This window comes from Ambystoma mexicanum, chromosome 12, assembly GCF_040938575.1.
Source record: "Ambystoma mexicanum isolate Mex_15411 chromosome 12, UKY_AmexF1_1, whole genome shotgun sequence".
NCBI classification, from domain to species: Eukaryota; Metazoa; Chordata; class Amphibia; order Caudata; family Ambystomatidae; genus Ambystoma; species Ambystoma mexicanum.
The window spans coordinates 456668895-456696132 of NC_090936.1; the positions used below are offsets into that span (position 1 = coordinate 456668895).

General features: G+C 46.4%; 1 protein-coding gene across 2 annotated transcripts in view; it reads right to left on the reverse strand.

Annotated features, from left to right (window-relative positions):
- Positions 1 to 27238, reverse strand: part of PEX26 (peroxisomal biogenesis factor 26) — a 546723-nt gene that overhangs the window by 422260 nt on the left and 97225 nt on the right. For both annotated transcript variants that reach the window (XM_069628688.1, XM_069628687.1), the window contains exons 2-3: positions 19641 to 19863; positions 2118 to 2258 (exon numbers count right to left, since the gene is read on the reverse strand). In XM_069628688.1, coding sequence (XP_069484789.1) covers positions 2118 to 2258; positions 19641 to 19861 — 362 coding nt within the window. In that variant the 5' untranslated portion in view covers positions 19862 to 19863. The remainder of the gene's footprint in view (positions 1 to 2117; positions 2259 to 19640; positions 19864 to 27238) is intronic.

Here is a 27238-nt window from a genome sequence, read left to right on the forward strand (position 1 = left end):
AAAAACGGGGATAGAGGTTCCCCGGCGAACTACAGACCAATAGTGTTATTAGACACTATTGGCAAGATCTTTGCGTCTCTTTTACTGCTCCACTTCAAAAAATGTGCCAGCATCTCGCCACTAAACGACATGTTCCAAACTGGTTTTCAAAAGAGCGCCGGTACATCAATTAATCTTCTAATCCTGAATATCATCAAGGCCAAAGTAAAGAGAGGAGCGCCAAAGGTCTACATGGCACTGGTGGACTTATCGCAAGCGTTTGACATGGTGGATTGGAGCAAACTATGGGCAAAGCTAACCTTGGGAAATTGCCCTGGCCCAGTGCTTGAGCCGATAATGGCCCTTCACACGGCAACATCTCTCTGTGTGCGCCTTAATCGCCAGAGAATCTTATCAGAGCAGATAAACACAGACCGAGGGGTGAAACAGGGCTGTCCACTGGCCCCAGCCCTGTTTATAGCCTTCATTGGTTACTTTCAAGAGTCGGAAAAAAAAAAGTGCGATCATTCCCGCCAAAAGTGGGGTCTTCGGCGGTGTCTAGACTATGGTATGCTGACGACCTTGTCCTCATGGACCAGACTGCCATTGGCCTACAGAGGCAACTAACAAACATGGCGGCCTACATGGATAGTAACAACCTAAAAATCAATAAAAACAAAACAAAAATTCTGATCCTTTCCAAATCAGTGAAGGCACACCAGACAACCAGTTCTTGGTTTCTTGAAAAGACGAAAATGGACCTGGTCAGCGAATATAAGTACCTGGGAACCCAGATGGACAACACCTTAAAAGTTAACTCTCTTCAAAACTCGCTATGGGGCAAAATACGAAACTTAACTGCACAAACCTGCGCTGTGGACAAAAGATTTGGGAAATTTTCATGGATCCCCGCTCTGCAGTTCTACAGATCCAAAGTTGTCCCGGCCATAGCCTACGGCATGGCTGCAAATCTAACTCTGCCACCAGAGTTTTGGGCCCAACTAGAAGGATTTCTATGGAAATCAGTACTGGGTTTGCCGAAGTGTGCCCCAATGCCAGCGATCCGGCGTGACCTAGGTTTACTATCACTTGCGGGGGTGGTGGCACAAAGCGCCACTCAGTTGTATAGGAAAATATTGTTGCCAAACTCACTCCCAATCTTCCAGGAGGTGGCTGCCGAAATCACCAAAGGAACCTGTAAACCACTAATGGATTGGGTCGCCAAAATCCAATTTAAGCTGCAAGAAGTAGGCTGTAGTGAGGAAACTTTGATTTCTAACCCAGGTCGTGTAAAGTGTAAGCTTGAATACCAGGATTGGATCGCTACAAATGAAAAAGTATCAGTGTACAAATCCTTAAAACATCTCCCCCCGACACATAACCAGTTGAAGGTCCCTCTCAAATACTGTGAGAAATTTCCAGGAAAAGATCTTAGAAAGACACTGATGCGCGCCCGCCTTAATCCCCTGCCGACCAGGGAAATCCTGAACATTAGATCCATCTCTCTGGTGCCGGATTGTCGTCTGTGTGGAATTCAAGACGAAGTCGAAACCGTTCGCCATCTACTCATGACCTGCCCAGCGCTTTCACTCGAAAGGCAAGCCTATTTGACACCACTCACTTCTCAAGACCCCAAATCCATCTGTTGGTCCCGTCTGATAGCCGGTGACTCCTTAAAATGGTCCAGAATGGCGGCAACATTTTTAACAGTGGCCCTATAAAAAGCAAACTCAACAGGTGCCAGTTTACCCCACGCTGTCGGCTCTCCTGCTCCTCCTTTCTCCCCCCCCTCACCTCAAACTGACCAGATCTTCCACGCTCTATACATCTGAAAGTGGTGTCAAAATATGGCTTGCTAGCGTTCTACAAAACGCAAAAACACAGCTTTGTAAAAACCAAAAAGGTTATAAACAAATAAAAAAAAATAAAAGAATTTACAAAAAGTATGCTTTGTAAGAAGTATTGTAGAATACTGTATGAACAACAATACAGCGAAACTAATACATTTAAGCACTCCTTTCAAAAATAAACCAGTTGGTGGTCAGTTTGCTGATCTTTCAGGTTTTGCACGCTTATGTGACAAAAGGTATATTTAGTTCTGATTCCAGTACACCATCCCCCTCACCCTTGAGACTTACCACATCTCCAGAAGTTTCACTGGCAGCTTCTCAGGCACCTCATAATACTGCAGGAGCCAGGAAAGGACCTCTCTCCACCGATTCATCTCTGCCAGTGCCTGGATTCCCACGATGCAAAGGGAAGTCTTCACGTCCATGCAACTGAGCAACAAGAAAGCTGATCAGAACAGGGTCGAGATGAGTCATACATTGTCAAAGGCACATTGCCTGCATGCCCGGGCATCATTAGGACCTCCATCCCAACTGAACATGTCTGTCCATATCCCTTGAAACATTGTCAGAATATGGACCCAAACATGATGCCTACCTAAGGCCTCTGGAGTACCTGCATATGAGTGTAGAGGACAGAGTACCTGCATATGAGTGTAGAGGACAATGTTATCTGTGCTTTTAGGCACCTTGACTTTCCAAGATTACTAGACAAGCAAGCATTAGAACCCAGCATATCCACATGCTTAGCATGCCTGCCCAAATTAGCTGCATAAAGTCTCTACATGCCAATACATAGGGACTGCACTTCCAATGTGCATAGGGATGGTAAAATGGTAGTCTTAATCCATCACTCTGGCTTGGTATCCTTGAACATTTTCAATTTTTCCTGGCTGGATTAACACATTTGCCCTAATGAGTAGCACTCTAAGAACTCTCAAATGCAAATACAAAACACAAGCCATCAAAAACATAAATTCTGTATTACCCCAATTCCTTTATAGTCAGGATACACCATGTTCCTTAATCTCCCTACTTGAGTGAATTTGCATAGCCGAATGTGGAGCTACACTGTTTGGTGGCAGCCTTTATGTAATTTAAGGGGTGTGACGAAGTCCTTCTGTGAGGCCGGGAAATGAGGAGTGAGCAGAGAGCAAGCAGGAGAGTGGATGAAGAAGGCAAGAGATGGAAAAGATTACTGCTGGTCGAGGGAAAGGGGAAAGATCAGGAAGGAGTACTAAGGGAGAAATCGGCATTTTAGGAGGGACATAGGAGGAGGACAAGGAAGGAAAGATGACATTGGATTATGCTTAGCAACAGAGGCGTTCAGAGGAAAGGATTACATGAGAGGAAGTGAGAAGATGGTATTTTAGGAGGGACAAAGGAGAAGAAGGAAGGGCAAACACCAGAGGATATTGGAGCGAAGAGGCGGAGAGAGGAAGAAGACGACCAACAGAGACAAGGGGCCTCATTACACGGTAGGCGGTAAGGGATTACTGGCACCGGTAAGGGCACCGGTGCTGGTAATCCCTTACCGCTCTACTACAAAGTCTCTTAGCGGGTCCCTCCCCTAATGCCTGGTTTTACCAGGCGTTATGGAAGGGACCCGCTAAGGGACTTCAGAGCTAATAACGGTACCGCAAATTGCGGTACCGTTATTAGCTCCTTCCCCATTCCCAAGCCCTATGGGGGCTCCAATGGGAATGGGGAATGGTTCCTGGAATGGGGACTTACCAGGTCCTCCAAGGTCGGAATGACCCAGTAAGTCCCTATTCCGGGAACACGGACCCGGAATGCGGTAAGGGGGTAGCCATGGCCCTAATAGCGCCATGGCTACCGCCTACCGTGTAATGAGGACCAAGGCGAGGTTAGAGACGGAGATGGGTAAGAGAAGGAGTAAGAGGACAGAGAGGACCCACAGACGGAACAAGCAGTGGAGAAACAAAAGTGGCCAAGGCAAGAGCACCTGAGAGAGCAAGCGGGCGTGCAAGAGATAGTGTGTGAGAAAGAGTGTGGGCAGAGAAAGGTGGGGTGAGAAAGAAAGGGAGGGGGAGAAAAAGAGAGGGAAAGAGAGAGAGAGGGGCAGAAAGAGAGGGGGACAGAGAGAGAGAGAGGGGGACAACGAGAGGGAGAGAGAGAGGGGGACAACGAGAGGGAGAGAGAGAGGGGGAGATAGAGAGAGCGGGAGGAGAGAGGGGGAAGATAGAGAGAGTGGGAGGAGAGAGGGGGGAGATAGAGAGAGGGAGAGAGAAGGAAAGAGTGGGGAGAGTGGGATAGAGAGGGAGAGAGAGAGTGGGAGAGAGAATGGGAGAGAGGGGAGAGAGCGAGGGAGCGAGCGAGAACGAGGGAGACAGCGAGAGAGAAAGGGATATAGAGAGAGGGGGAGTGGGACAGAGAGGGAGAGGGGGAGAGAGAGGGAGCGAGGGGGAGAGAGAGCGAAAGAGAGAGAGAGAGAGAGACAGAGAGAGAGAGAGAGAGAGAGAGAGAGACAGAGAGAGAGACAGAGAGAGAGACAGAGAGAGAGAGAGAGAGAGAGAGAGAGAGAGAGAGAGGTGAGGGGGCGAAAGAAAGAAGGGAGAGGGCAAGCGAGTGGGTGCAGGAACCAGAATGTTTGAGAGCATGCAGGAGTGCGCACAAGAGAGCGTGAGAGCAAAGGAAGAGGGCACAAGAAAGAAAAACAGACTAGCTGGGAGCTATAGTAAGGACTCTGTTGGGACTGGCAAGTCCATCAAGGAAACTAACACTGCCCTTCACAAACCCGAGCCAAGAAGGCTCACCTGAACCATGAAGGCTCATTAACAAATTGAGCTCAGGAGGATCATCCGAAACCAAGAGAATATGCAAATCAGGCCCTAACTCTGTAAGGAATTCAATCAACAGTGGGAGTCATGTCTCACTGCGTCATCATTGGCAGGTCGCTAGAACGATGCCAGCCTGAAAATCAGCCCAGGACAGATGTGGAAGAAATAGACTTGTGCAAACCAGGCCAACACTTCCCAAGCGAAGCATGGTATATCAACAGCTGCGAGCAGAGAAACTGGATACCCAACAGCCCGTAGAGCTTTAAGTGACTTTTCGTACATGTTCAGTAGGGTTCAGCCAGACCACGAGCTTCTATGTAGTAGAACTTCCAGACTCAACATTTCTTTTTCTTGTGTTGTTTATCTTTGAACCCTAAATACGGTTTTAACCCCTAAAGTGTGGAGGATGAGCTATCTTGTCCTGCACACTACGTTCACAGTGCGGATGACGGGAAAGCTCGTCCTCCACATTACTCTGCATCGCCCCCCCCCCTTCTGCTGCGCTTCTCCTCCCGACCCCCAGGCTGTAAAGGGGAAGACCTCCCCATCCGTGCCTGGTGGTCGGGGAACAGCCGTGATGACGTCCGCGCACATCATCAGGAAATTAAATGTACATGCTGAAGCCAAGAGGCTTTAGCATGTAAATTTCGCAGACACGCATTTGTGTGCTGCAAGGTCATTTTATGCCTGATTTCCTTGAGTGAAGGCTTGTTGGAAAGGGTGGACTCTTCCCCTTTCCAAAACAAGCCCTCACTTAAGGAGATTGCTGATCATTCAACCACTAAACCACCAGGACATTGATTTGACCAGGACAAACGGCCCCCCCACCACGACTAAAAAGTCCCTGGGACTGCCACTAGACTTGGGGACGGTCAACCCACATGGTGCACAGGCGCCCATGGCCGGGAACATCATCCCCGACTTTCCTGGAGCTCTGACTGCGCTGCATTACAAATGTTGGACTGGGGGGGCGTGGCTAAGCAGCCATGGAGTAGGACGTGGCCGAGAGCAGCTACTCCTGTTGATCCGACGTCGATCCGAGGAAATGCGTGTAAAATAACTTAGATGTTCCAAAAATGCTGGTGCATACATCGGAACATGAGTCCTACAAATGCTAAAGGAAACAAGCCCATTGAATGCAACGTACAGCAGATATGGAACTTGGATCAGGCGGCTCTGGATATGCTGATGGTCCCAAAATGGCAGACAACAAAGCCCCGGCCATTATAATGATCGGACTTGATTGTGGACACCGAGCGGCCCCTCGTTGGGTGCCCACAGGCATTGGTGTGCTCCTCGAGGCTGCGCTTCATCAGCGGACGAATTGCCAGGCGGCAGAGCGGGACTGCAAGCCGGTAACAGAGGATTAGGAAACGAGGTGGTTGCCTCCCGTGCGCTTCCACAGAAGACTGGCTGCACGGCGTGGATGTAGCCGTGTGCCCCCGGGCAGGAGGCCGCGGCATAAACTGTGGCGGAAGCAGCCGAAACGAAGAACCGGAGTGTGGAGACTGTGTGTGGCCCGCTGGGGCTAATGAGAGCCGCGTTTGTCTGGTGCGGCTCGCGGCGCCACCTGAAGCAGCAGCGCCCCGCGTGAAGCAGGAGGACAGGGTGGCAAGCCGAGCTCTGGAGAGCGGGGAAGGAGGTAACTACCGAGGCATTTGTCTGACCCCGGCGTGCGGTGCGGGCGAGGCCAGCGGGAGCTTCGGGCGGCGCCTCGAGCAGCCGCACATGGTTTGTGGATGACCCGCGTTACATAAAGGAACGGCGCAGGTCCTGCCACACTTTAACAATTAATTATAACAAAGGCGCGGGAGCGACACGTAGCAGATACATTGTGGCACATAGTTGTCAATAGAGAGACTACATGCAAGAAGGACGGCAGATACATGAACGGAATGAACATATATTTGATGACGTGCACGCCCTGCTTCCTTGCTGCTGAGCTGGAGAACAGAGCATTGCGCTTCAGCAGAAGGGGCAGCTGATGTAAAGGGAGGCTGCTCACCATTAGCCTAAGCAGCCAGAACAGTGGAATCGAGCACTCAACAACAAACAGCTACCAGAGGACACCTTTATATGCTGGTGGGCTGACACTGATGGAGAAGGTCCCGTACTCTTAGGGGCGAAGGGGTGCGCAACACTGGGAGCTGGGGGCATGCTGGGAGACCGTAGAACCAGCAGATTATCCCGAAGATGCCACAAAGCCTGAAAGTATAAGACACCAAAGAGAAGCACGGCACATGGGGAGTATGTAAGATAGACTGCTGTAGATATATGCAACAGTGCACAGTGTGCACAGAGCCCAAAATCCAGAGGATTAAGGCAAAAGAAAAAGTGATCCCTACCATGCAATAGGTTAAGTTAATACGTGGGAGAGCACAACCCACTCTAGGAAATAGCCCGACAAACTCAAGCCTATAAAGGAGCTTTTCCAGACAATTACCTAGGATCTGAAGTGCCACACTGGGTTCGCATCAAAACAGAAGTGCAAGGTCGATACGTTAGAGACCAAGCAACCCCAGACACATAACTGCGTCTACAAGATGACAGGGCGAGGTGCCATAAGCAAGAATAAGAACAAACAATCCACAATGGAAGCCTTTGCTAAAACGCAGCTATCTCCTGCGACCACAGCGCCTAAGGTGGAGAGCACCGTAGCGACGGAAAATCACCAGATTCTGGCGGCTATCACGGAACTGAAAGACTCATGGGGATTAGCGATGGCGGACTTGCGCACTTCCCTGGAGGCCAAGATAGACGCAGTAGGCATCGACGTCACCCTGCTGAGAAAGGATGTTAGGGTGTTGGCAGAGAGGGCATGCAGCCTGGAGAGTGCGGTGAAAACCAACATGGATACTAGTAGCAACAATGCAAAGGAGGTTCATATTCTGAAGCAACAGGTAGCTAACCTGGAGAATCGTGCGGAGGAGGCGGAAGGGAAAGCAAGGAGGAACAACATCCACATGGTCGGCCTGCCGGAGGGGGAGGAAGGCCAAGACCCTATATAGTACGTTGAGAATCTACTCTTACAGGAAATAGGGGCCGAAAAACCTTCGCAAGGATTTGCAGTGGAGCGGGCGCACAGAGCCCTTATGAGGAGGCCGTAGCCTGGGGCTCCCCCCCGGGTGATAATCGCAAAAATACTTAACTATAAAGATCGCAAGAACATATTGGCGTATTTTCGCAAGGGAGCAACAATTGAAAGGGCTTCATGTATTATTACAGCGTATCCTGACTGACAATGCTGGTCCAGAGGCAACGGTACAGTTATGTGGCAATCAAAAGGAGGCTACGCATGGCGGGTATAAAATGCATGCTTCTGTACCCTGCAAAATTGAAAGTGCAGCACAAGGGCAAGATGTACTTTTTCTACACCCCGGAAGAAGCAACAGCATGGCTGGACCTTCAGGGCTGTACAGAACGAGATACGGAGCAGGCTCGAGAGGAACACAATAAGTGATGGGGACAATGCACATATATTGAGGAGATGCAGGGTGAGTGTCCCAGCGGAGATAATGATAGTGTTTAAGACTAAGGGATGCAATTGAGTAAAGGTTACACTCTGCTGGGATACCTCTGACTGTGTCGAATTTAAGAGACTGGAATATAGTAGTGCGCATATATGCACAGATTGAATAGCAATGCGTGGTTGGACGGTTGCAAACAGGAGCGGCTGGGTGCCAGCACCCTACTCCCCCCCCGCCCTCCCCCAAGTAATAATAGTTGTTGTAGCAGGTCAGTCACTAGGGCGACCTCACCCTGCGGAGCTTCGAGTACAGGCGTGAGCCAGAAAGAGCTGGATGAGGGGATGCCTGAGATCCAGGGATGGAGCTGGGCAACAGTTGAGGCGGGTGATGTTGGGGATGGGAGGGGAGGAGAATAGGGAGTTTGGGGAGTTGGGGAAGGGAAGGATGGCGGGAGGGAGAAACGGAGGGTTGTGTGGGGTGTTTTTAGTTGGGGACAGTTTGAACTGGGGTATGACCCACATAGACAGAAACGAAAGGAGGAACTGAGCAGCACTAGCGGGAGGGGAACGGGAATTCTAACAAGCCATGGGGGACCTTAAAATTATTACATGGAATGTCAGGGGCCTTAATAGTTATTGAAAAAGGAACAAGGTGATGTTATTCCTGCGCAGACAAAAAATAGATATCGCACTGTTACAGGAGACTCACCTGACGCGGGATAAACTGGGAACAGTGGGGAAAAAATGGAAAGGGGTAGTGGGGAGTTCGACATACTCTGCCTATGCCAGAGGAGTGCTTATCTGGGTGGCGCCGCATGTCCCATTTCACAAGTTGCAGGAATCTGCGGAAGCAAACGGGAGAATGGTTATACTAAGGGGACTAGTGGAGAACAAGGAAGTATGCATTGTGAACACCTATGCCCCCAATCAAAATACGGCTACATATTTCAGAACCCTGAGTGCTAATCTGAGCATGTGTATGGGGAGCGCGGTGATCTGGGGAGGGGATTTTAACTGTGTACTAAACCCTAAGACGGACAGATCAGATCGGAAGTTTGATAGACCTGCCCCAGCGGCAAAAGCGCTACAGGCGCTGCTAGACGACTTTGGTCTGGCGGATGTGTGGAGAATAAAACACCCCCATGAAAGGCAGTATTCGCATTATTCTGCCCCACAACAGTTGCATACGAGGCTGGACTACGTCTTTGTCACGTCGGAGATAATGACAGAGATGGTGCAGGCGGAATATAAGGCACGGGTCCTGTTGGACCACTCGCCTCTGGTAATAGGCTGGCAATACTGCCCCCCAAGAGCGAGGATTCCGACGTGGCGTCTCCGGGCAGAGGCACTTAAAGACCCCCTTTTCAGGGAAGACATAAGGGAGGAGATCATACAGTATTTTGAGGTAAATACGGGGAGCGTAGACTCAGCGAGCACGCTATGGGAAGCCTTTAAGGTGGTGTTGTGGGGCATAGCCATAGCAAAATCTAAAGGCCTACAAGGGGGAAACCTGGCTGATCTACAGGAGGCAGAAAGGGAACTGGAAAAGGCGCTGAAAGGAGGAGATGACACTGGAATAGACATGGAGCTGATACTTAAATGGCAACAGACATGCGCGGAGCTATGGGATAGATTGTCTAACCTTAACTATAGGAAATATATAGAAAGACAGCATGCGGGAGGAGATAAACCAGGAAGGCTTCTGGCATGGTTGTACAAGAGCGAGATCCCCAGACCCACCATCAGAACAATAACAAGAAAAGATGGCAGTGTAGCTGACACCCAAGAGGAAGTTAATCAGGAGTTTGCAAGTTACTACAGGGATCTATATGGGCATATGGGGAGAAGCAGTTGTGAAGAAATAAGAGAGACACTAGACGACATAGGTATGCCCACAATAAGTGCCGAAGAAAGAGAGGAGTTAGATGCACGGATCACCATAGAGGAGTTAGAAGAAGTGGTGAGGCAGCTACCTACTAGTAAGACCCCAGGGGCGGATGGGTTTCCAAGTGAGTTTTATAAGGTGTATAAGGCAGAAGTGCTCCCCCCGATGTTAGATATGCTAAATGAAGCATTTGAGATAGGACAGCTGCCGGAATCACTTAGAGAAGCGATTATAATACTGCTTCCCAAACCTAATAAGCCTGGATACAGCTGTGGCTCCTATAGACCGCTCTCAATGCTGAACCAGGATAGTAAGATATTGACAGCCGTCATAGCAAGCAGACTGCGCAGAGTCATTGGTAAACTAATACACCGGACCAATAGGAACATAACTCATAATCATAGGCGACTTCATCGAGTTGTTGAAGGGGTTGCATAAATGATGGCGAAATGGCAATAGTGTCTTTAGACGCTGTGAAGGCCTTTGACTCAGTCAAGTGGCCATGGCTACTGGCAGCCTTGGCGGGCTATGGTATGGGGCCTGGATACATAAGATGGGCAAGGATGCTATATAGTGAGCCGTTGGCCAGAGTCAAAACGGGAGCAGTGATTTCCGAGAGATGGCAACTAGGCAGAGGCACCAGACAAGGGTGCCCATGGTCCGCTATGCTGTACATATTAGCTTTAGAGCCTTTGGCGATATACCTTAGACAACAGTATGATACCATAGGCATCGAAGTGGGAGGGGAGCGACATTTGATCTCCTTGTATGCGGATGATTTGCTGTTGTACCTGAAACACCCGGAGGAGAATCTCCAGTACATCTTGGAAGTTATGGACAGGTATGCGGGGCTGTCTGGCATAGCGGTGAACCATCAGATATCTATTATTTTCCCGTTAGGAAGTTATAAGAGGATCCCTGCTGGGTGGTTGCCAGTGCTGCAAGCTCCTTGGGCTGTTGGCACTTTTCGGTACCTTGGGATAGATGTGTATCACACGGTGGAAGAAGAGCATATGCACAATACCGAGGTAGCCATGAGGAAAATCGAAAAGAGTATGAAGTTTTGGCCAAAGTTACCTCTAGCAATGATGGGGCGAAGTGCAATGCTTAAAATGGTGGTCTTGCCCAGGCTCCTGCATTATTTTGGAAACATCCCGTATTTTATACCCAAGAAGTTCTTCACCAGACTACATGGCATGTGCAGGGATTTTCTGTGGCAGGGTACCAGGAATAGGGTGACACTATGGAAGCTGCAGAACTTTTATGAGAAAGGGGGAATAAAACTGCCTAACTATGAGGCCTATTATGTAGCGAGCCAACTGCAATACGTTGCCAAATGGCTCTCAGACGAAGCGACCCCTGAATCTAGGTTGTTTAGTACAGATAGTGCCCCATTTTACTTAAAAGAAATAATTTGGTTACCTGAGACAGAGATGAAAGCGCGTCCTAAAATGATGATGTTTGGGTGGAGGATCTGGCGCCGAGCATGCCGGATGATGGAAAACCCAGTCCCATGCTCCCCACAGATACCGCTGGTTGCGTTGGCTAGGGGAGATGAACAGCTACGAAGGACAATTAGAAACCACTAGTAATCACTGGGGTTGGTAACTATGGGTGATGTCTGGCGGGAGGGGACTATTGTGAACTTTGAAGAGTTAAGGGAGGAAGTGGGGTTACACGTGTGCCAATATATTGATTATAAAATGGTGCAGGAAATGAAAAAAACTTGGCCAGAAACAATACTGGAAGAAGAGCCTGATGGTACCATAGACATGATATATGATATAACGGAAGGAGGGCACAAGATTTCTAGATTGTACGAAATGTTGATGTCCAGGGTTGGGAAAGAACTAACGCAACTGAGATCAGAATGGGAGGCGGAGGTGGGAGTCCCGATGGAGGATGGGATGTGGGAACGTGCCCTGGGGTACCACAAGAGGGTGTCAAGGAACGCCAGACTAAAACAGATACAACTATATATCACGCACAGGGCATACATGACACCCCTGAGGATATCGAGGTTTCAAAATGCCAGTAGACAGGCATGCCCCAAATGCGACGAAGAAAAAGCTGATTTGGTACATATGTTCTGGTCCTGCCCAGTGATTGAGCGCTTCTGGAGTGAAGTAGCGGGGAAACTAGCAGTAAAAGGGGTCACTATTGTCGTAGACTCAGCCTGGGCTTGCTTACTGGGGGGCTTCCCCAGATCGCAGAAACTTAAGCATGTCAATAAACTGAAAGATTTACCATATGTGCTCGCAAAAAGGAGTATTGCCTTGGGATGGAAGGCTTGTCATAGGCCACGGGTGGAGATGTGGTGGAAAGAGTTGCAGAAGTGGGCGGAGGCGGAGACCATGGTGTGGCAGGAAGCAATTAATATAGGGGGAGAAGAAGAGATGGGAACCCTGATGGCATGGAAATCGCTGGTAGCGGAACTGTTTGGAACAATACACAATCTGACAGAATCCACTGGAAACGAGACCCCACCACGCAGTGCGGATACAGATTGAGTGGAACAATAGGCTCGTAGGGGAGGGTGGGATAAGGGGAGCAGTGACCAATATTGTGCAATGAACAATGTGAAATGGTATTGCTATTTGCACTGCGTGTTTGTTGGTATTTGTTTTGTTTAATTGAATAAAAATTGTTTAAAAAAATAAAAATAATGTTGAACTGGTGGATGGTCGACCCACATTGTAGACAGGCACCCCCGGCCGTCCTGGAGCTCTTGCTGTGTCGTGTTACAGCTTTTCCCTTCAGGGAGGTATGATGACCCTGCAAGGGTTCCCTCGGACCGCCCCTGGACTTGGGGACATTTGACCCACATAGGAGTCAGGCGCCCAATGCCAGGGGTAGCACCCCCGGTCGTCCTGGCCCTCTAGCTGGGCTGCATTACAACTTTTCCCTCCAGAAAGGGATGGGAGCCCTGCCGCTGCTCCCAGGGACCGCCGTTGGACTTGTGGACGGTCAACCCACACTGGGGTCAGGCGCCCAATGCCAGGGAAAGCACCCCCCGGCCGTCCTGGAGGTCTGGCTGGGCTGCATTACAGCGTTTTCCTCCAGTGAGGGATGGGGGCCCAGCCAGGGGTGCCTGGCACCTCTGCTGGACTTGGGGACCATCGAGACCCACATGGGAGACAGGCGCCCGTGCCTGAGAACATCACCCCCGGCCGTCCTGGAGCACTGGCTGGGCTGCATTACAGATTTTCACTGCAAGGGGGATGGGGGCCCAGCCAGGGATCCCTGGCACCTCTGCTGGACTTGGGGACAGTCGACCCACATGGTAGACATGCACCCAAGGCCCGGAGCAGCAGACAGGCGCCCAAGGCCGGGAGCAGCACCCACTGCCGTCCTTCAGTTTTGGCCGAGCCACATTAAAGCTTTTCCCTCCGGGGGTGGGGGTGACGGTGGTGACCCTGCCGGAGCTTCTTGGGACTGCCGCTGGACTTCAGATGGTCGACCCACATGCGAGACAGGCGCCCAAGGCCAGGGACATCACCCCCTACCATCCTGGAGTGCTGGCCTGGCTACATTACAGGTTTGCCCTCGAGAAGGGATGGGGACCCTGCCGGGGCTCCCTGAGACTGCGGCTGGACATGTGGACGGTGGATCCACATTGGAGACAGGCATCCAGGCAGCACCTCCGGCCATCCTCGAGTTTAGGGGTGGTCAACCCTTTTTCTTTTCCGCCCAGGTAAGCGCGCCCACGCATGTGAGGTACCATTTTCATTGGGACACATGTGGAAAGGTAGGACATGTGTTGTTGCCGGCATGTTTTCGATGGTTTCCTGGTGGCAAATGTCTGAAAATAGTGTTTTTTTCCCCTACATTTTGGACTTTGCCTGATCATGTGGGTAACAAAATCTAGGGCAATTGGCACAAGTCAGACCTCTGGATTTCTACAGGTGTCTTCTTTTCAGAAATACATGGGGGTCCCTGTTTTCCTTGGTCGCTGCAACACCCCAGGCCCAAATCTATGGGTTGTCCACAAAGCCAAATCCAGTCTTCCCCAGGGCATTTGATGCACCAGTGGTCTTTTCCGTTTGCGCCCAGGTAGCTGCACCCACACATGTGAGGTACCGTTGTCGTCGGGAAGCCTGTGGGAACTTGGGAAGGTAGGACATGTGTTGTTGCCGGCATGTCTCAATGGTTTCATGGTGGCAAATGGCTGAAAACGGTGGGTTTTTCCCTACATTTTGGACTTTGCCGGACCTTGTGGGTAATTAAATATAGGGTGATTGGCGTAAGTCAGACCCCTTTGAATACCCAGGGGTGTCTTATTTTCCGAAATACATGGGGTTTCCTGCTTTCCTTGGTGGCTGCAACACCCCAAACCCCAAATCTATGGGTTGTCCCCAACACCAAATACAGTCAAATGTGGTCTTCCCAGCCACTTAGGTGTACCAGTGGTTTAGCCTTTTCCCTTTGCGCACAGGTCAGTGCACCCACACATGTGCGGTACCGTTTTCGTCAGGAAACCTGGGGGAATGTGGGAAGGTAGGACATGTGTTGCCAGCGTGTTTCGATGGTTTTCTGGGGGTATAGGTCTGAAAATTGTGTTTTTCCCCTATATTTTGGACTTAGCCTTGTGGGTAATACATTCTAGGGCGATTTGCGCTCTTTGGATACGCACGGGTGTCTTCTTTTCAGATGTGCATGGGGTTCCCTGTTTTCCTTGGTGGCTGCAGCACACCAGGCCCAAATCTGTGGGTTGTTCACAAAGCCAAATCCAGTCTTCCCTAGGGGGTTTGATGTACCAGTAGTTTAGCCTTTTCCCTTTGCGCCCAGATCAGTGCACCCACACATGAGGTACCATTTTCATCGGGACACCTGTGGGAACGTGGGATGCAAGTCATGTGTTGTTGCCAGCGGCTTTCTGTGGTTTCCTGGTGGCAAATGTCTGAAAAGTGTGTTTTTCCCCTACATTTTGGACTTTTCCAGTTCTTGTGGGTAATAAATTCTAGGGCGATTCGCGCAAGTCAGACCTCTTTGGATTCCCTCCGTTGTCTTCTTTTCAGAAATGCATGGGTTTCCCTGTTTTCCTTGGAGGCTGCGAAACTCCAGGCCCAAATTTGTGGGTTGTCCACAAGACCAAATACAGTAAAAATGTGGTCTTCCCAGGGCGTTTGGTTTGCCAGTGTTTTAGCCTTTTCCCTTTGCGCCAAAGTAAGTGCACCCACACATGTGAGGTACCATTTTTATCCGGACACCTCTGGGAATGTGGGAAGGTAGGACATTTGTTGTTTTCTCTTGGTGTTGATAACAGTTTCATACATTTCCTACAGCACTTTGTTACACAGCCCTTTCATTTTCCAAATGTGACCTTCATTTAGTCGCTGCTTTGGGCACTGTATTCTTTTGTAACCTGCACAAGTCATCTATCCTTCAAAAGATGGGCTTGTACTCTTTCAAAAAATGTATGCTTGCCATTCTTTACCACATTCGTTTTCCTTATTTTCAAATGCTAAGCACGTCTGCTCAGGCCGTCAGAATAAAACTCCTGTGTGCCATAGCTCAGTTTTTGGCTCGTGGTATTGCTTGTTTTGTGAAACATTATGAAAAATGTGCGATTTCCTAACTAGAAGAGTCGGGGAAATGTAGCAGTGCATTGCTTTTCTCAATATTCACAGAAGCCATTACCTTACAAGTAAAAACATGTCCAGCACATACTTTTTTTCTGTCACTTTTCCAATTTTATCCCCAAACTATGGGAATACTAGGTACATAGTTGTTGCCTGACTTGCACAAATGACCCCTTCCTGAACTTGGTATTTTGTCTATTTTTCAGAAATGTGTATGCCTTTCTGTATTCCCATTGAGCTTTCCTACCCTCCTCTTCCATTCCGTCCAAGCATGTCCTATTAAAAAAAGGGGAAAAAAAAAATCAACTCTCACAAAACTGATGTTAACCTTATGAAAAATATGTTTATTTGTTTCCCCTCAACCTGTTCTTGAAAGCTTGGAAAATGGAAGTTCAGAACTGCAAACCATTTGTTGCTAGCTCTTCGAAGAAAAAAAACCACAGGTTTCTTTGTACATCATTTTTTTGTCATTTTCTGAAAAAACACAATATATGGCCACTTTTTTGTTACTTTCTCACGCACCACTACAGCAAACTACTAATAACTGGTGGCGCTATGACCACCTACGTGTGGGAAGAAAAGGGTACAAATTTGGCCGGGATATCACTTGTAACGAAAATGTTACAAGGGATTAAATGCGACATACTGAAATGTAAAGAAAAAAAGGCTCAGCACCGGGAGCGAAAACCTGCAGCAGTTAAGGGGTTAAGGATAGGTATCCCCATTCAGTTATCCTTGCGCTGACCTTCACGGTGTTGTGGACCCAAATAAAAACCTTTTTATGGCTCCTAAATGACCTTTTTGTTGATTCCTCAAACCTTGAAACGAGATTCAATCCTGCTGTATCCTGGTGGGGAGCTTACAGATGACTTAATCACTTCTTAGAAAGGTTCTGAGGAATTCAGTTTATATACTATGGTTAGTCTTAATTATGTAGTTTTGTCATTTGGTTGTGCCCCGATTATCGACCAAACGCCTCCTGCCACAACCTACCTGCTCTCTCCCACTTTCTCCTTCCCATACCACTCTACTCTCGCATATTACTATTTTGCTTTTTACTATTTTGCTTAGTTTATCAATTTAATATTATCAAAATCAATACAAATCTGTTTTTTTAAACTATGCGGCTCCACAATCTACTGGGGGTTTTGTAAGATAATTTTTATAAAACAACTGTATCAATACATCTTAGAAAGTTGATGAGAAAATGTGTTCTGCCCTCGCTTGTAGAGGTCTGGTTTTATTAAATGCAATATTAATTCTCATCGATACCTACATGATTCATACAGGGCAGTGTAGATCAGTTGACGGAACTAAAGAACAATAATATCTGTATGCTTGGTTTTGGGGGCTTGGATAGAAGGAGAAGGGGATCAGAAAAAGGAAAGGATGTAAAAAGGAGAAGCGGACAGAGGGCGGGCACACAAGGAAGGAGACATTGAGCTAGATGTTAATGCCAAAGGGTCTGTGAAATAAGGCAAAGAGAAGGTTAAAAGCAGTGGCGATCTTGAAATTGTAATATAAGTAGGAAGAGGTGAATGCTGGAAGAACGAAGCAGTGAAGAAAGATACAGGCATGAGCATTAAAGAAGGCAATGGCAAAAGGCATTTCTACGAACACCTAGGCTGCCAAGGGTGGTTGAATTAACACCTGGGATCGTTTGAGACGTCACCAAAATGGATCCAACAAAAAGACCCCACCACAGATGGTGCCACTCACAAACGATGATAACTGTACATTGCAAATCTTTCACGATTTATGAAAAAAGGTGGTTGTGCCCAAGTACTTTTCCTGTGTGTGATTGCCGATGACAGGGAAGAGAAGCCCTACTCATAAATGGCGGAAAAAAGGTAGATCCTGAAAAGAAGCAGAGGTAGTGCAATCTTCTGTGAACTACAGAAAATTGCCATTTGTGTTTGGGCATTATGGCACCCATAGTGTATGAAGAAAGGAAACCTATTCAGCAGACAAATAGTACTAATATAGGCAGGGACTACATAAACCACAGGACAGTCATATATGGAATGGCTAGAGCTTTTATAATTAAGCCATCAGGTGGAAACAGTGACCAAAACAATAGGGCAGTGGGATAAACCCACTAATAAAGGTTTGCCCTAAGGGAGGGTCCAAGGGGGCAATACATTTTCATGCCAAATCAGCATGAACTGGTTTGAATAGAAATGTATAGTGGTGAGCACAGAGCCTCCACAAAACTAGAACTCATGAGCTCAAGCTGGTTTTGGGATGCTCCCCAGAGGCACAAGAGTCCAAATTTGTGATCAAATGTTTTATGCATGACTTAATCATCCTGTGCAACAGTGGTGAATTTGCTAATATCGCAGAGGAAAATGTCAAAAATGTTGCTAAGCTAGGTGTAAAAAGCATTGCATCATCTGGAGGGGAGTTTGGCCTTCCTGCTGACTGCCTCATTTGATGGTTTCCCGCCTGGGAGTGGTCCCCCAAGATGCAGCATTCGGATTTCAGGAATATAGGTCACATTTCTTTCCCCAAGGGTAACGAAGTGTGAGAGACATGGTTTATACAGAGAAGCCAGTTCAGCTCCCTGCCCATCCACTAAAAATGTAATTATTCTGACCTGTCAGATGGAATGGAACTAAACTTTGAGGACGCAGTCATGCAAAAGGTAGGGCTTGTTTAAGATTTCTAGAAACTGTTTGCCTTTTCATTGTCTTGTGTCCTTTCATTAATATTTTATGGGGTGAGCAAAATTGTGGTGGCGGAAGGACAGGAAATAAAGATATATTTCTTCAAAAGCTGGACTGCTGGATAGATGGCAGTTGCATTGGGTATCAAGAACGTCATATGTAAGACATAATGGATTGGGGAAGTTGTGGGGAACTCTCACTGATGGCAGGGTCTATCTAGTCTAACAACAAACGTATATTTGAAAGATCAGAAGGAAAACGATACAGAAGGATATAATATAATAATAATACTAAATAGAAAATACCAGGTTTATTTTGGTTGGTACCCATGATTTTCAAATTGTGGCAGCACACGAGGCTACAACAGCAGCCTAATCTGCAGGTATGACAGTAATACATAGAGGGGCCCAAAGTAATCCTTTTGTACACTCCGAAATTCAGTGAATGCTGAGGCAGAATACAAAATGAAGGCCAAATTAACTCAATGCTTCGAAGTAGCTAGTGGACAGAGAGGACCCTGGGGAAATGTACCTCAATTCTTTCGACTACGCAGTTGTTGGTTTGAGGCGAGTGATTCTCCTCTGGCAAGGTCACACTGGGTGTGGCAGAGGGAGAACAGGAGTAGAAATAAAGCACTCAATAGGATGCATTGAACATACTAATTTTCCCACCATGTGAGATTCTGCAATGTAGATGAAAATAAAGAGAACCAGATCTTCTGCCCAGTACTGTGAAATTTATTTAGTGGAGTTCGTATAAAGGCCTGGCTAACTTGGTCAGCAGTGTGGTACATTGTAGATGGGTGTATTAATAGCATTGCAATGTAGGATGGCTAGTGTGCATTATAACTGAGGACTCAGTATTTGGCTGGGGAAGTGTCGAGACTGCTATTTGCAACAGCGATGCAGATAAGGCAGTACCAGTGAAGTCAAGTGCTTAGACCGAGTTGGAGTCAAAGTAGAAGGTGGCTAGGGGAAGCACATTAAAGCCAAGATAACAACGATGACCGAGAGGCCCATAACAGCCAACACTGATTGCAACATCTAGAAGCATGTAGGCAAGGTACTCAGCCAGGAGAAGGTTAAGGGCCCTGCCGACAAGCAATCCTCACATGACCCTTAATCTAGCTACTATATTGGTGACAACACATTAACACAAAATATGTTTTTTCACTCTCTACGCGGCCCTCTTTGCAATATATGGGCTATTTGTGTTCCTTCATATACCCAAGTCAAGTAATAGTGACTTTATAATATTCGTGTACAATGATTTAGTGTGTGAATAATGCTAACCTGGCAGTGCAGCCGTGGCCAGAATGAGGGCATGTGGTAGGTGCTTCCTTTTGGCAGTAGGTATTGAACATCCCTGTTATTGCTAGTGCAAACAGCAGAACCAGGCCATGCTCCCTGCATACCTGTAATCTCCATGGCTCTCCGGATCAGCAGTGATGGCAAGGCACCCTCTCTCACACACCTCAAGTGCAGCCGCAAAGTCCCTGTGCACCACCAGAAGATCTGAAGCCTCATTGAGCGCATACAGCGCATGCCCAGGGTCCATCATCTGAAAGTTCCCCAGGCTGCTCTCAGAGGCCCCCGATGCCTTAGGTCCAACTAAAGATGAACACGAACCCTTCATAGCTGACAGGGAAGAAAGAGAAGAATATTTAGCTCACTCAACCTTGTTCCACAATTTGCTTCACTGAGATCAAGGTGTACAAGTTGCATGGCCCTGGTACGGTTATGGGTTTTAGGGATAGCTAGAGGACACAAACGAAAAGACACAAACTAAAGGCCAACGGTCAAGTATTCTGCAAGTTGTACACTGTAATCCTAGCATGAACAGCCACAAATGTCCCTATAAAGTAGGGAATGTCAGATGGGTGTATATCTCATTGAACCAGATCATTTGGACAAGCAATGGAGAGGGGAGAGGGTTTAATCTTACGTCTGAAACAAAAGCCTCTTAAAACGCTGGTAATTATAACATTCTACAAATGGTTCTGGTTGTGTCTGCTTCATCAGAACGGACGGTGGAGAGGACTTTTGTGTGATAGCACGTGGGACCCATAGGTCAGCCAGACTAATTCTTTAAAGGACAGCGCTCAGACATAGGTTGCAGACATAACAAAAGGAGCTTCAGCGGGGCACCTTCATTAAGGCTCGCTCACTAACTCTATAAACCAACACTGCCAAAGAGGTGACAACTCACTGTTGTCACATTACACAGACTCAATAAACCAACAAAGGCATCATTTCAGGTGTCCAGCATCAAACAGGCTTGGATACAACATCTCTATTTTCCGAGACAGACCCCTTCCCCCCAGGATATTGTGGTATTGATTTCCAAATTTTGCAGCAAGAAAAAGGAACACTGTGTAGCATTGATGCTTAAATACAATAGCTATAGGTAGCTAAGCTATGAGATTTAATTTCCAATGTTCTTATTGTGCCTCCAGGCGTAGAACAGTTTCCCACAAAGCGTTCCTTCATGTACAATATATGTGGGTCTTGGGCCTACAAGTGCTGTGGGCACTTTATATCAGAAATTGAGATGGATGTATCAAGTAGTCTAATTATAAGTGGCAGATGGATTAAATACTATATCGTGTACCTTTAAAGCTGCATTTCCAAATGTTACTGAACATTTAACGAATGTTTACCTTAATGTATTTAGGAGCGAAGTCCAAGTCTTACAAGCCCTTTGGTTATGCTAATGTGTGATTTTTTATTGCTTTGCCTCTGAAGCGGCCCGGCGGCTTGAGAGGGAAGAGGATGGGTATTGACCACACGCAGGAAGGCCGCCCTAAACCAACAAAACAGCAGCCCATGACCCTTTGATGCTGCTGAGCCTTTAAAAAAATGTTTTTCATCATCTCATTATGGACTTTTCACATCAAATACATAAAATACATAGAAAATCCACATAACAAAATTCCAAATTAATACAATACAATGTTATCACAATAGATTCTATCACAGAAATATAGCACTAATAAAATCCCAACCTCAAAACATATCTAACCGATTCAAATAATTCTTTACGCAGACTTAATGGTGCAATGCAATATCCCACTTCTAACAACATTGACAGCAGTTCGAAGAATGATTCTTTGTTCCAACTCTTTTGTATGATTCAACCCGATTTCAGACTCTATACAAGCTATGTTAACATCCTACCCTCAATACAGCCAGCCATTCCAGGTTCCTGACTTCCATGGTAATAGATTCTAACCCATATGTCACTGCTGGACAAAAGATCTGTTTATACATAAGTAACATGCCTTTCATACTAAATCCAGCAGTCCAATGGGTCAAGCTACTAATTAAGTGGCTAAGCATGTTAGCCTTTCTTTTCTTATCAGCAATGATCGCCTCCATCCCTCTCTTCGGTGCCATGGGTTGGGCCAGATAGCGATAGGACTCCGTATACTCAATTCCACCAATCAAGGTGTTAATCCTACTGGCTCTCAGATTCTTTTGTCCAAAATACATAAAATTGGACTTACCGCCGTTTACACAAAGTCTGTTTTCCTTAGCATTCTCACATACAGAGTGGGATGATCGTTGAATGCCAGACAGTGTATAATCCAACAACTAAGTATAGTTTACCGCCTTGAATTTCTGTCCGTATATTATAGCGGGCATTGTGGGTGTTATTGTGTAAATTTGTACTGTCTCTTTCCTTTCCTTCTACTTTTCTTTTTTTTTTTACATGCTACTTGAACTTTTAGATTGATTTTATATGTGTAAATGGTTCATTATTTATCATATTGCTATATTGTTATTACTCTGTTCACTGAAGTTTAGTTTATATATGTGTTTAGTTATTAATATGTGTAAAGTTTATTAAATAGACTGTATCACATCAAATAAATAAATAAATAAATAAATAAATAATCCAACAACACAATCTCGTCTGCGTATGCCAAACATACCAGGCGACAATCGCCTATTCTTGGGGGACGGTGGTTTACTGTATTCAACTTTTCTGATAAGTTCGCCCGATATATGTGAAATAGCAAGGGGGCAAGCACGCATCTTTGCTCCATTATCTTTAAGTATTCTGTGCATGTTTGACATTTTCTGCCAGAGGATGTTTCTGTTTACTGTGTCGAAGGCAGCTTGGAAATCAATATACACCACAAATAAATGGGGGAGTACTTTTCCTTAACAGCCGAGGTCAGTAGAATTAGTACTAGTAAATTATGTGGAGGTAGAACATCCCTTATGGAAGCTGTCTCTAGGGGGCTTCATATTTGCTTCTCCTCCACCCAATTATTAAGCTCACGCAGAAGAATGGCAGCAAATAACCTCTCTGTAACATCTAACAGGGAAAAGAAGCCTATAATTTTTCTGCCACAATCTGGAGTTCTTTTTAGATATAGGTGCCAATATGGCTTATTTCCATGAAGACGGAATGAAACCATCCCTACATACCTTATGAAACAAGAGGGTTTGTATAGCTGCCCAGGTTTCACTATAACTCATGAATACTATATTTGACAGGCCTTAGGGCCAGGAGCCTTCTTTTTTTTAAAAAGCTTTTTTTTTATCATAGCCAGTACCAAATTACTGTGTACCTCAATTCCTATGTAGGTGTTGCTGTTGTAATAGTTATGCCCAATATTACAGTCCTCCATATTATTGTAGGACTGCAGGAGACAATATGCTCACACCAGTCTGCCTCACTTATAGGGATGATCAGTGTCTCCTGTTTGCTGTTTGATGCTGTCTCACTAGCGACCACATCCTGGTCACATTACCATGTTTCAACCATATGCTGCCATTGTGTAACCAATAAGAAACGTCTTCCTTTGCTTAACCCAGTAATAATGCCTATGTTTCAAATTCCTAAACGCTATGCGAGTTTCCGTCACCCCCAATTTAGACCTTCTGACTAAGCGAAACTGCCTTCTTAGGTGTAATTTTTCATCCCTTATCTATGAGTCAGAGGTTTTGTGCGTCTTACCTTCTATGACACAGGAAACTCCACCTCCTATTGCTACCCTGGTGGTTGTCATATCCTTAAAACAACCCTCCCTCTCCTCTGCTGACATGGCACATATTTTTACCCCAATCATCTACAGGTATCGAAAGTAAGAATGGATAAGCAGGAGCTAAAAAAGCAGCTCCTGGGTAACCAGCATTAACCAGTGACCAGGAGCTATCACTGAGGGGAAAAAGGAGCTAGTACTTAACGTTCTACAAATCTAACTTCCACATAAAATGCCAACATTATCAGCTATTTATGACCCCTTGTGCTTTAAATTTTGTATAGATGTGTCTGGATGTTTATTTATAGATTGTCCCAAATGCAGAGAGTTAAATTCACATAGGTGTGTTTTGTTCAGTATCAAATTGCCTGGGGAGCCAAAAGTAGCTCCTGGTAGCTGTTGCCATCAAGCTAACCAAGCTCTTCTAGGCTAGAAGCAGCAGCTAACTCGCTCCCACCTCCCCCCAATTTCGAATCGTGCATCATTACACAAATGAACCGCACAACGACTCATTGCGGATGTTATTTCGTGACCAGAATATTCGGTTTCCACCCCCATTTCTTTCAACTTCAACGATTAGTCGCTCATTATCTAGATTAGTGTCTATTTCCAGTATTAACTCCAAGGGATAGTGATCGCTATATGTAGTCTTACTAACTTTAAATTCTCTAAAAATGTTTATTAGCCGTGGCCCAGGAAAAAGTTATCTAACGTTGCCTTCACAGCCCCTCTTTACCATGTACGATTACCCAGCTGATCACCCAGCAACTTACAATCTTGTAGAAAGTCAACCCATCTACGTCCCTGAGAGTTATCCTGACTCTCACCAAAGATGCCACAAGATTGTATATAACCATTTTCTTCATGATCAGGTTATCTCTAGAATGGGCGTTAAAATCTCCTCCAAGTATTATACAATCACTGTGTCCTTTCTCCGTCCAATCCAACAAAATAGACATAATGGACTCTTGTATATAATCAGTAACGGCCTCACCAGGGGGATCGCCAATGTTAACTACCAACAGTCTCTTATACCGTTAGGCAATGACACTACCAATGCCATAAAGTTTTTGTTATTGGAGGGTAAAAACACCAGAGTAGCTTTGAGGATTTGCTTGACCCCAATCTACATACCACCAAAAGGGTGCTGCCCCTCTCTCTGCATTCTGAAAGATTACTAACGATGCTGTACCTGTCCATGAAGTATACTCCAAAGGCCAGCTCTCCTGAATCAAGAAGACATCAGCATCCATTAGTATATGTACAGAGTCATTCTTACTACAGAAATAACGGTCCCTAGTATTTCAAGTGATTATTTTTAGACTTCAAAGTCGATGGCCAAGGTTAGCTGGAATATACCCCTCAGAAACAAACCCATTCATGTTTGTCTCCTAGTTTGTCATGGGCAGGGGTCTTTCAGATCAACCTTTTAGAGTTAGGGGTAATGGTTACTTTCCTATATGACATATGGTTACCCTTATCTGTAGTGATTAAAGGCAGTTTCACCGCAATTGTGTCATACCTCATTCTTTGGAAGTTAACTAAGTGTGACATTATTAAGTCCATAGTGTCACTTGAGCAACAGTGAACTTTAGATGTCGGTTCGGTAGCACACTCTATCATTTCCATGTTAGCAATATGCATTAAAAATGTGGGCTTTGGAAGTTGTTTAACATAGGTTCTCTAAACAGATAACTGCAAACATGTTCTTTTTAAAGAAGCCCTTAGCCTGCAAAAACATACAATAGACCTCTTACGAGGTTGGAGGTAGCCATGCCATTTATACCGGCATGGCTACCCCCAAACTCGGGTCCGGCTCCAGGTCCCGCGAAAGGTAAATTACTGGGCCATTCCGACCTCGGCGGGCCCAGTAATTCCCCTTGCGTGGGACCAGGAGCTTGTACGTCCCCATTCCCATTTGAGGCCCCATAGGGCGCAATGGGAATGGGGAGGATGCTAACAGCGGTACCGTTCATAACAGTACCGTTGCTACCATCCTGTTCTGCTCGTGGGTGCCGCTCTGCACGCCTGATCTCACCAGGCGTGCAGAGCCACACCCACAAACAGAACTCGTAATGTGACGGCATGGTAACAACGGTGCCGGTAGCACTACTGGCGCCGTTGTTGCCTTACCGCCACAATCGTAAGCTTGAAGTAAGGTGAAACCATGGCAGGAGTTCAATTTTAGCTCCGAGTCAATGGCCTGTTGTAATACTATACAAGTTTTAAATGTATAAAGATGTGCCTCTTGTCGAGGGAGAGGGATAGAGGGTGAGAGGGAGATTCACATGGTGGCTTGACACCATGCTGAATTTGTTGCAGCAGAATAAATCTGTCTCTCTGAGCTTTAAAAAACAACATTCTATTCTGGTGTTTCATTTTGCCGTAAAGCTATTTTCTGAACACAGGCGGGAATACTAGAAGTATTTTCTCACATCCACATACTCAAAGTCCCTTGTGGTTAGCACACGGCAAGGAGGGGACAGAAACCAGCAAGTTAAAAAAACATGTCTGATAAAGACAAAAGTCACGCTTTCATGATAAATGCTGCTTATTTAAATGATTTTGGATCAAGGCAGACTTTCTCCCTTGACTTATTGTAGTAGTCCGCCTCTGCCTTGTCCAGCTTAAGATAGACTACAGGTACACTACTGCCTTCCACGTCGGGTTGCAATGGTTGTACGACTGTTTTCATTAGCTTCCATACTGGCCAGTGAAGTGTCCTCTGTTTCACACGATTCATCATCTGAATTAACAATACAGAGAGTTTTCCCCAACCAGCTAGTCAAGGTACCTTATCATTACTATGGTATTTGGCTCTACGTTGAGCCTCCTGTATGCCTTCCGAGCGGGACCCACTGGTGGAGTTTGGTCCGCATTTCTATTGGCAGTTTCATCTATGGTCGGTGCGTTAGAGGCAGCACCTGAAGTGGATTTATTTGTTACCACGTTTACCTTTCTGCACATTTATCTTGCACAGTTTCCTTCTCTCTTTACGTCTTATATACCACCATGCACTGTTATCCACTATAGCTGCCACTGTATCAACATAATAGCATGCCACGTCTTTGGTTGATATGGTAGCAATAGCTGCCTGTTTCCTTGGTTATCACCTTATTCCACTTATTTTGAATATTGATTTTTTTTTTGCAGTTTGGTTATTTCTAGTATTGCTGGCCGGCACAGCCGACGTTGCAATAGTCTCCCACACACAAGCAATAACTTGCCCCTGCGTGCAAACGTCTGCATTAATTTGCCCACACAGAGTTTTAACAATATTGTGACAGCCAATTGCAACGTAGACCGCGTTGATGAGGAAATTCTCGAGCTTTCCAATAAAGATATTTCATCATTCTCGTCGCCGCCTTCCGCAAATAATCTATGTGAAGTTGATAATCTGTCCATTGCATTAACTGGGTAAGCAATTCCACAAGCAAATCATTCTCGTCATTAGGTGTGCTCTGAATCCCCGCTTGCCTAACCGCCACGGCGTTCCCCCTGCATTACAGTCTCCATTCCTGTAGTACCACTATTAATTGTTATTTCAGACAGACCACTGCACCCCGATTTTGTTATGTAGGGAGAGGCACAAATTTAGCAAAGAGTTGTCACCCATAGTTGTCTCCACTTCGGATGCATCACTCCCTTCAGCCATATCGCCCGGCAGTTGAACATCACCGTTTTGTTTGCAGTTGGGACCAAAGAAGGCAGTAAATTGTCCCTTTTAAATCGCCTTTGAAAGGTACCCTTTTTGCAGTGTTAATGATGTAGCTTGGGCCGCTTGAAAGGCAGGAAATACTCAGGTATTAGACAGGATCAGGTGGAAAGATTCTTTATTGTTGCAGTATACAGGTAGAAAGATTACTCAGGAGAAACAGGCAGACACATTCTTTTCAGTTAAGGTTCCCATGCTGCAGTCCCCAACTAACATCCCTGAAACCCTGAGGTTCCAGAATGTTTCACATTCCACAAGCAATTTCACACACCCTCTCACTAGATAAAACCAAATCACAACAGTT